This window comes from Lygodium microphyllum, chromosome 7 (genome assembly GCF_053477565.2).
Source record: "Lygodium microphyllum isolate KBCC chromosome 7, Lygodium_microphyllum_v1.1.10, whole genome shotgun sequence".
NCBI classification, from domain to species: Eukaryota; Viridiplantae; Streptophyta; class Polypodiopsida; order Schizaeales; family Lygodiaceae; genus Lygodium; species Lygodium microphyllum.
In genome coordinates, this window is record NC_141141.1 from 82,391 (window position 1) to 93,562 (window position 11,172).

Genomic DNA, 11,172 nt, shown 5'->3' on the forward strand with positions numbered 1-11,172 from the left:
TAGAGGAGGGGGTGATGTCACAAACATGCCATGATCAAGTGTACGGATTAATTCTTGCTCATGCCATATAAATCCACATCCCATGCGAATGCACCCTTACCATGCCATCATAGAACCTTCTAGTAGATATGAATCGACACCCCATGCGAATGCACGCTTACCATGTCATCTAGAACCTTCTGGAAGATATGCCATGTCATTGCTTGCATCATCGATGATATGATCATGGAAGATTCTAGAATATCTTTAGGTTCCCTCCAATACCTATAAAAGGAGGGCTCACCATAGAGCTCCTCAGTCTTGCTGCCAATCTTGGGAGCTCAAGGAGTTGAGACCTCCAAGTAAGTAACTTTGAGTTCCAGTTCTAATTCTTGTCTAGTCATGGTATCTAGTCTTGTCTTTATACTCCTATTGTCTCGTTAGCTTGTAATCTCATAGTACAAGATCTTGTCTTGTACTGTCTTGCATCTTGTTCATCCCCGTTGAGGGAGATCTTGTAATTCTGATATCTTGTATCCATACATACCTTCCTAGGTTGTGGGTTCTTTCATATCCTATCAAGTCTCATTGTCTATTCCTACAATGTCTATTCCTACAGTCCTGAGTTGTGGGATTTTTCGTATCTTGCTAAGTTGTCATTGTACCTTGTGCCCCAATGTGGGATTATCTTGTAATTAGAATGTGTGTAAAAAATCTCGCATCTAGTTTAGTCTCTCACGTACAATCTAGCGCTCCCATAACACCCTCAACTAGTGCTACTACCCCCCCTCCCCCCAACTAGTCAACAGTGTTGTGCCACACCTGCCATGTGGCCGTTGTCTTGCAGTGGCCGCACCACCCAACAACCACCACCTTCATGTCCAACATCGCTACTCCTTACTTTACCTATGTTGTTGTGCTACTTGTGTAGCACCTCCTCTACCTCCACCAATAGCTTTAGATGCCTTATTTGCCAACCTGTCACCTGTTCACTAGTCTACTACTAGCTCTTTCAGCTCATCCAGGTCGTTGCCTGCCAGATCGAACAATCTTACCTATATTTTTTATAATAACAACTCATGTTTAGCTCATATTTGGCTTATTTTTTACAATCATAGGTATATCTCATTATTTTATTTGAAAAATCAAAATTGCAATAAAGAAAGATGCAAGTTTTGCTTTAGTAAGTGCTTTTGGATACAAATTGCAAGAATTTCTTGAAATTCGAGTCAAAAAAGTGAATTTTTTATATGTTTGGAAAACAATGGCACGTGTACTAAGGATTTAGTCTAAAATTGACTAAAATTTTACACATTGGACAAATAAATTTTAGGACTTTTGCATATTTTTTAAATCGTTGAGTATTGTTTGTGCATTGAACAACGCATGCTATTTGCTAAAATCCATGGAAATTTTAGCACATTGGGACAGTAGTGAGATCAAATGTGATACACTTTTGTTAATTACAACTTGGTGCTTACTGTAATTTCTAGAATACAAATTTCTAGGATATTCCAGCTTTGGTTATTACTCTTGTGCCTTTTGGAAGAGTGACATTTATCATGGTCAATCAAAGACAATGTTGTTAAAAATTCTCTATGATCCTTGCTATTCTCTATGATCCTTCACAATGAAGAATGTGCTCATTGCTAAAAATCTTTGGGAGTATGTTAGTGGTGACGAAGTCCATCCTAAAGTTGCGGCTCCTGCAACTCCACCCTGAGGAGAATGTGGTTAGAGGCAAGTGTCATTATTGTAAAAAGCCAAGTCACTACATCACACAATCAAAGGGGCCATGCAAGCCAAGGATAAGTGCCATTATTGTAAAACATCAGGTCACTATATCACAGAATACAAGAAACGCATTGCCAAGGAGAAAAAGGAGCTTGGGATGTTTGTTTCCAATGCACCTTCTACTACTGCTCTTATAGAGTCTACGTTGTTTGTTGTTGACCGTGATTGTTATTTTTACATTTGTAGTTATGATTCTTCTTGGGAAGATAGAGCATTAAGCTCTACTAAGGATGCTAGCACTTGGTTCTTTGATAGTGGTGCTTCTAAGCACATTACATCCCACAGGGATTTGTTTATCTTTATTGTTACAGCTCCTATTTGGTAAATCTATGTAATGTGCCAACAATGCATCTTATCCTATTAGAGATGTTGGAGAGATTGTCTTCAAAGCCATTGATGGCTTTCCTCTCCGTTTGCAGGATGCATTATATGTACCAAGGATAAAGAAGAATTTGTTGTTCATTTCTTCTTTAACAAAATATAAAATGCAAGTCAAATTTGATGATGACATATGCATGGTCAAAGATAAGAAATTCTTAACTTTGGTATTGAGTGGCACATTATATCATGGACTCTATGATTTAGATGCTCATTTGATTGATTAGTCAGTCTATTTGAGATCTACTATTACTCCTGCTATGTCACAAGTTGAGTTATGACATGTTTGTATAAGACATGTTAACGATGGTAGTTTGATGCTTATGCAACACACTTAAATATTGGATGGTTTACCTATGTTGGTGAAGAAACCTCCTAAGCATATTTGTGAGGGATGCATTTTGGAAAAAATGCATTAGTTTTGTTTTCCTTGTGATGTTGCTTTTAAGGCAACGGTTAGGTTGCAAACTGTGCATTCAAATATATATAGACCTATGCAGACAGAGTCATTGAATGGATGTTATTATTTTATCACCTTCATTGATGACTTTACACGCTTTTGTTAGGTCTATTCGTTGGTGAAAAGATTGGAAGTGTATGATGCATTTTTGTATTTCAATGCACTTTAAAAAAATCAATCTGACCATAAGACTAAGACTCTCCGATTGGGATCGAAGGGAGGAATACATGTCTTCTTTGCTAAATAATTTTTTGAAGCAAAAAGGCATTGCACATCAATATACTACTACATACACTCCACAATGGAATGGGTTTACTATCTCATATACTCAATCATGGAATGGGATTATTATCTCATATACTCAATCATGGAAAAATCATATGTTATGCATTGATGTGTGGAGTACATACTTGAATGCAAAGTATGGATGAACGTGCACAACCATATTTAATTAGTAAACAAGATGTGCATATACAATAAATATATATTTATATCTCATGAATTTTCTACTCATCACACCATTGCTAGTTACACCCTAAAGACGTTGAGCCCTGACTCATACTACTTTTGAGAACATAGTTGACATAAGATCAACCTATTCATGATATGCAACAAAAGAATTAATGCTTTCAACAACTATTCTCTGACTTTTAACACACTACGAACATCAATAAAACTACTCCCGTGCTATCAAAATGCCTTCTTTAGACACTAAGATGCTTATTTTTATAATTTTTAAATTCATATTTAAAATATAGTTATTTTTAGTTTTTTAGTTATTTATAATATTTTATTTTTTATCATTTTTTCTTTTTCTTAAATTTTTACCATTTATTTTTAAAAAACAACAAATATAAACACTAAAAATTAAGAATTCATATTCCTTTTTCTCCTAAAATAACTTTTCAATTTCATTTTATTTGTTATGAAAATTAATGACCTTATCTAAAAATCGCTTATATATCATGACCTACTTGTCGCCTCATGTGCATACTAATACCATTGATACCTCCAATGACCGCTAACGCACTTGATAAGACTCCACAATGCTGCAACATCACCTTGCAATCATCCTTTGTTGCATCACATCCATCTCTCACCCTTACTTCCCTTTTCCCTTCTCTCATAAGAATTAACATAATGTATGTGGGACAAGAGGGAAAAGAGAGCCTAAATTTTTAAAAGACACAATTTTAACCCTACCACAAGTACCCATTCAAATTGGACATACCCTAATGATTTTGAAACCTTTTTTGGCCAAAAACATATCCATATTTCGTATTCCCACATAAATTAAGGTATTGAAGCATAAAATGCCACCTTAAATACATGAAAATGACGACATAAGATCAACCTATTCATGATATGCAACAAAGAATCAATGCTTTCAACAACTATTCTCTAATTTTTAACACAAATTTCTTTAACACACTACGAATGACATAAAAACTACTCCCATCCTACCAAATTTTCCTTCTCTAAACACAAAGATGCTTGGTTTTATAATTTTCAAATTCATATTTAAAATATGATTATGTTTTTATTTTTATTTTTTAATCATATTTTTTTTAAGCTTTTACCATTTATTTAGTAAAATTTTAAAAAGTAAAAAACAACAAATATAAAATTAAGTTTTCATATTTTTTTTTCTCCTAAAACAATTTTTCAATTTCATTTCATTTGCTATAAAAAGTAATGACATTATCTAAAAATCGCTTATATATCATGACCTACTTGTTGCCTCGTGTGCATCAATGACTGCTAGTGCACTTAATAGAACTCCACAATGCTCCTCCATCGCTTCACAATCATCCTTTATCACATTACTTCCATGTCTCACCCTTACTCCCCTTTCCCCTTCTCTCATAAGAATTATGTAGGTGGGACACTAGGAGAGAGAGCCTAAATTTTTTGATTTCTCATTTCTTCAAAACCACCCACGTGAATAGTATCATCACGAAGAGAAAGGAGAGTAGACTCTGAATATATGATCAAAAGTGTCTGATTATGATGATTCAAGAGGCGATCATCATAAGAAGCCTATAAAGGCATTTTTCATCTTTTATATGTTTTTTTCTTTTCTCTCCCTCTTTATAGCGATAAGACACATTTTTAAAAAGCACCCCTTTTAACCCTACCACAAGTGCCCATTCAAATTGAAATATTCTCATGATTTTGAAACCTTTTTTGGCCATAAACATATCCCTATTCCAAATTTCCACATAAATTAAGGACTTGAAACATAAAATGACACCTTAAATACACGAAAATGATGACATAAGATCAACCTATTCATGATATGCAACAAAGAATCAATGCTTTCAATAACTATCCTTTGATTTTTAACACAAATTTCTTTAACATACTACTACGAACAACAACAAAACTACTCATGTACCATCAAAATGCCTTCTTTAAGCACGCAAATGCTTGTTTTAATAATTTTTTGTTTCATATATAAAATACTATTATATTTTCATTTTCATTTTATTTTTTATACTTTTATTTTTTATTTTTCTTTGTTTCATTTTTCTTAAATTTTTACCATTTATTCAATAAAAGTTCAAAAATGAAAAACAAATATAATGTACTAAAAATTAAGTATCCATATTCCTATTTCTCCTAAAACTTTTCAATTTCATTTCATTTGCTATGAAAACTAACAACCTTATCTAAAAATCGTTTATATATCGTGACCTACTTGTCGCCTTGTGTGCATACCAATACCACTACCACCTACAATGACTACTAACGCACTTCATAGAACTCCACAATGCTCCAACATCGACTCGCAATCATCCTTTGTCGCATCACTTCCCTATCTCACCCTTACTCCCCTTTCCCCTTCTCTCATAAGAATTAACATTATGTATGTGGGACATGAGAGGAAAGAGAGCCTAAATTTGTTAATTTCTCATTCCTTCAAAACAACCCACGTGAATAGTATCATCACAAAGAGAAAGGAGAGTAGACCCTGAATATATAATCAAAAGTATCTGGTGATGATTCAAGAGAAGGAGATCATCACAAGAACCCTATAAAGGCATTCTTCATCCTCTCTATGTTTTTTTCTTTTCTTTCTCTCTTTGTAATGAGAAGACATTGTTAAAAAGCACCCCTTTTAACCCTACCACAAGTGCCCATTCAAATTGGACATGCCCTCATGATTTTGAAACCTTTTTTGGCCAAAAACATATCCCTATTCCATGTTCCCACATTAATTAAGGTCTTGAAGCTTAAAATGGCACCTCAAATACATGAAAAGGATGAGCAACTGATAGCTACCCTTTTACACTCCTTGTAAACTTGAGTAAGCCCTCCATTACACCTCTTACTTTCACATATTCCATATCTTGTGCCTTGAATACTTTGCACAAGCAACCACTTTGAAGATTTAAATATTCAATTTTCATTGAAAACGCCTTGGAATCTGCTAAAAATGCTTCAGGCATTGTCTCTACAGAAGTACATCACCTTCATCTAGAAATACTACAACCTTGGTTACTATCACCAAGCTTTTCTCCCACAACGATTAAAACACAACCAAAGATCAGCAATCAGGTATCTCAAAACACAATCAGAAAAAGGCTATAAGAAGTTAAGGTCAGTTTGATTGCATTATCTTTCAGCTGAACTGCCGCTGCAGTTCATCCTCGCATAGCTACAACAGCACAATTCACAGCCTTGACAACTAGCAGCATACTCTCTCCTCTCAGTATACCTCAACATTACTACTTGCCTCCATTATGCAACAGCACCATAAGTACTGGGATGCCTGGACACCACATACCACATGCTCTTCTCTCACTATGCTTAAACACTACTACTAGCGTCCATGCACAGCAGCACTACACACGTATCGGTATGTCTGACAACCCATACATTATAAATCAGCCGTCCTACCACTGCCAACTTAATATATCTTCCAAGTAACCCTCATTTTGCAGAGCCTTTCGTGCACCTCAACAAACATACTACTTTTAATTCATTTCACTGTTTCTGAATCTGAATATACACACCCAAACTTAGTTTTAATGACAACAAAACTGGACAGTCTTTTACTTTGATGACTTATCAACAGATCTAAAACCACACATCAATGATAGAAGCTTTAAGGAGAGCATGCTATAGTAAATTGAAGCCCGGACGCTAGATGCATGAACTAGCAGTAGCTTCATGCATGGGTTCCAAGCTTACAGCAAAAGTCTTTACATTGATTAGAGAACACATTCGGCTAGCAAGAGGAATGGCGAACTTCATGAACTAGCTAAAGCTGAGATAATGCTTCTATCACTTCTCAAATGACAGGAATATCTGGGTACCCAAGGCAGGAGTCTGCAGCTACACCCATAACTATGTAGGCCAGTGAGAATAAATTCTACAAATTCCACATCTGTAAATTTATGGCATGTCACCTCTTTTGCTCATACGTCTAAATAATTCCTTCAAAACAAATCCCCAAATAAGTACTTTACCTTGGTTAATGGATGGCTCTGACTTCAGAGGACATCAACCATCTTGATCAATCAGGAATGCCAACCAATAATGCGTGCAGTTCCCAACTACCTGTTTAACAAATTGGTCATGAATGCGAACAAGTACCATGTAAAGTTATCTGTTTACAAATGTCAAGTATCATGATCCTGGCTAAGTGATTTTTAAAAAAGCATAACTGCTTGAAACTAATTAAGTTTAAAAATGCAAGATTTTGCCACATTCAAATGACAAAGTTTGGTTCACAAATTACCTGATGATGCCACTTTCAAGGGTAGCTCTATCTGGTGGGAGTTGGCAATATAGTTGCTAGTTACGTGTATCAAGCCAAGGGGGGTACATTTTCTGACCATAATAACAACCATACACATTCCATGATATGAAAGAACCCAAGAAAAGGACTGCTTGAAAACACACACTCACTACAAGCTGAAACTCTCTCTCAACCAACCAAATCTCACCCAAATTGTTTGAAGTATGAAAACTGCTACAGGAGGCCATGCACTTGGCAACACCAATTTCCAAAAAAACAAAATGCTACAAACGGGACTCTAAATAAATGATGTCATAGAGCCTAAACTTTCAAGCTTCAAACACCATCGGAATTACAACCACCACCAATATAGTGGTACAATGTACTCTACTCCTTTATACCTACTACTCAGCAGTTCGTAAGGACTTAAAACCGCTGAATTTTGGAAAGAATTGAACCAGGTTAAATTCATCCACAAACAGTTCCATGGTACTCTGAGCTTAATGACCTGACTAATATCTCAAGCTCCAACATATGAAACAATCAACCCTAGCCAACAATCCACATTAAGATGATATGAAACGAACCTCTATAAATGAGTACTCCATGAGTTTTAGTAACTACAACTCTACCCACCTGATAAGTAGAACACTAGATGTGTGTAAAATCTCATTACTGCCCAACTTGCCCAACTTGACATAATCGCTCTTGAAACACATTTGCTGCAAAAAGAAGACCAAGTGTTTTGAAGCTATTGAAGACCTAAACTTGAAAGAACTCCATTCACTCGTCTCTCATACAAGGCACAGATGGAATGTGCAAAGAGACTCTAAACAGATTATCTTCCATATGGATGATAACGAACACTACTACCGCCATAACCTCGACCACTAGCACTACCATAGCTGCTAGCATAACCATAACCATAACTGGAATCATAGCTGGGGTAACCATAACCTGAACGACCATAAGCATCATCAAAGTCGCCATAGCCATATGGGCCTCCCGCATACACACCACCATAACTATATGCACCACTGTAGGGATAGCCTCCAGCCCTACCACCAGCCCTGCTGTTATAGCCTCCATTAAAAGACCCATAAAAGCCCATGTTGGGGCTATAACCATCTCCTCTGCCAAAGGAATAGCCACTATTACCCTTAACACCCCGCCGAGTGAGAGGTTCCTGAGTGGCCCTTTTGGGTTCTGCTTTTTCAATCTCAACCTGAACATAAAAGCACAATTCATGGCATTTTACAAGAATTTCTCATGTCCAACTTAAGCAGACACAATCTCAACCTAGCAACCCAATAATACAATACCTGCTTCCCACCGAGCTCATGCATATGCCCTTCTGTCAAAATTCCTTCAACGACTTGCTCACTCTCAAAGGTCACAAACCCAAAGCCTCGAGAGCGTCCTGTGCTGTGATCTTGCATTATCTGGTGTTCAATAACCTTTCCAAACTTGGAGAAATAACCTTTGAGCTCCTCTGTACAATATCACAACAACAGGATTTATACATATGATTTGACCAGCTCAGATACCACTAAATAAGACTTACCTTCTGTCATTGAGGTTGTCAGACCTCCAACAAAGATTTTCTTGGTCTTTGGACCCTTGCTAACTGCAGGCATGTTCTCTCGGGGTACAGTTTGCTTGGCCTCGACCTGCTACACATACTCAGCAACAAGCCAAATGATATACAACTCTTCCAGCTTGTAAAGTTATAACCTTGCAGATGTTCTTACCGTCCTACCATCAATGACATGGGTATCTGCCAAGACCTGGTCGCAGACAGACGGGTCTGCAAATGTAACAAAGCCAAAGCCCCTCGGATGACCAGTCTTCCGATTCTTCATTATTACCGAATCAGTAATATCTCCATACTTCTTGAAGTGATCCAGAAGCATCTCTAAAGTAGTAGAAATAGAAGCACTTGAATCACTGGACTAAAATTTGGACAATCCATATACATGGCCAATTACTCAAGTTTGGGTTTGTATGGAATTGTGTAGATGCATTGGTGACAGGGAAAACCATAACACAAAAGAAACTAACAAAAAGCCTCAAGGTATACCTGTGGTAGTGTCCCATGTAAGACCACCAATAAAAATCTTGCCCCTGAGAGAAAAGTTAGTTTCTGTCACACCAACTTTTAATGAAACCAGAGTCAATTTGATAGACTGAATTTATAAACTTAGCACCCAAGTGTAGAGACCAGAGTTAAAAACAGTGGGATAGAACTCCCAAGTGCTTCTCAACAATCACTCCCATCTGATGAGCATCGGTAAAATCTATCTACCCAAATATTAACGCATGCACCCGCTAGCCAAAAAAACACGCACACAAAAAAAAAAAGCAGTCATGCTCTCTCCTGAGTTATTTGTGCATGTACCTGGCAAATTGACTATCACGATTGTAGATCTAGAGTAGTCCAGCATGGTTTTATCGGTTTGAGCATTTTAGCTCCAACTAGGTGGCGTATATATTAGAATCATCACAATGTATCCGTTGGGTTTCACAGGCCATTTTGGCCTCTTTAAATACGTGTGTATATATATATACATATATCACACACACACACACAAAGACTGACCCAGTGGGGCTCGTTGCAGCCATATCTCCAGTCCTTTCATCCTTGCCTCCAACTGCCTCTGTCTCGTTCCCAAGTTCCGCCTGCGCCTCTGTACCAGAATTGACGTTGGGTCCACCTTCCTGCCTTTCTTCTTCGTGCTCTAGTTCTTCTCCTGATGCTGCGGCTGCTTGGACTTCCATTGCATCTTCGTCTAGCTTTTGTTCCTCGTCCTGTTTTTCTACTTCTTCTTTTTCTTCTTCTTCTTCGTCCTCTTCTCCTCCTCCTCCTCCTTCTTCGTCATCATCTTCTTCTTCGAGGTCCAACTGAACCGCATCCGCCTCTGTTTCCATGCCTATTGCTGCTTCTAACTCTTCCTGTGCGCCGTTCTTATCGTCAGAATCGACCTGATGGTGTGCTTCCTGTGGGATGTTTGCATCCATCATACCAGTAGGAGTTGCTGCTACTAAGGGCTGCTTCTCCTCCTCTTCCTGCTTGTTAGCGGCGGCCGCCTCAGCCGCAGCCTTTCTTGTCCTGCGCGTTGCGGGGGACATGATTTTTTCGATCAAAAGAGACGCTCGATACGCTCTGTTCTGTAGTGTGCGCTGTGGTCTGCCAATTCACAATGATTCATTCGTCCGTTCACACCATACTTAGCCCGCCACGCCTTAGATTTGGGGAACGTTGGAGACCCGTCGCACCTTGCGTGATACGAGGTTCAACGCGGTCTCACCTACTTCAAAAGAAGGTTTTTAAACCAAACGAACAAAAATGTCACGATTAAGCTTTCGGAGAGCCTTATCCGGTTGGATGTTTGAAGGCTGTACTTCCTCCATAGACGCATGAAAGCTGCTAAGAGAATGAAGGTTATCAAGCCACTCTTGCTTCTTCCTTCCCCGCAAATTGGAGTTTAAGATGTTAGGATTCCCCCTCCCCTTTTTCACTCTCCCAATTTTGTGTGTGTGTGTGCACACGCACATCTGTCACCTAGGCCACCCACTCATTTGTGTCTGTTAGTCATCCATTTGCAACCATTGTCAACCCACCACACCCACACAGTGTTGCCTACACCTACCACACTAACACCTCCAACCTACCCACAATACCAATGCCTACCTACTAGTAACTCACCATGTCCATGCCTATGTACTGCTTGTCGCTCCAACCCTTCCACCCCACCCACCTACTAGGGTAAGGGGGCTGAAAAAGAGATTGGCCCCTTTTGAGTGATGTTAGTTT

General features: G+C 38.1%; 1 protein-coding gene across 13 annotated transcripts; it reads right to left on the minus strand.

Moving 5' to 3' along the window:
- Positions 1-5,815: 5,815 nt before the first annotated feature.
- Positions 5,816-10,826, minus strand: LOC148033113 (uncharacterized). Of its 13 annotated transcripts, none has more exons than XR_015691260.1 (8): positions 9,958-10,824; positions 9,439-9,482; positions 9,110-9,273; positions 8,923-9,028; positions 8,681-8,850; positions 8,316-8,583; positions 7,359-7,450; positions 5,906-7,177 (listed from the first exon to the last, which is right to left on the minus strand). XR_015691260.1 is itself a non-coding variant. In XM_087680832.1 (8 exons), exons 1-7 carry the CDS (start codon positions 10,485-10,487, stop codon positions 8,031-8,033), a joined length of 1,332 nt encoding a protein of 443 aa, XP_087536958.1. In that variant the 5' UTR covers positions 10,488-10,825; the 3' UTR covers positions 5,909-7,177; positions 7,995-8,030. The 13 variants fall into 13 exon arrangements, 10 of the variants coding, with proteins under 10 accessions (XP_087536965.1, XP_087536964.1, XP_087536958.1 ...); XM_087680832.1 differs by lacking the exon at positions 7,359-7,450 and adding an exon at positions 7,995-8,080 and having other exon boundaries at positions 5,909-7,177; positions 9,958-10,825; XM_087680835.1 differs by lacking the exon at positions 7,359-7,450 and having other exon boundaries at positions 6,677-6,946; positions 7,087-7,177; positions 9,958-10,825.
- Between the last annotated feature and the right edge of the window lie 346 nt (positions 10,827-11,172).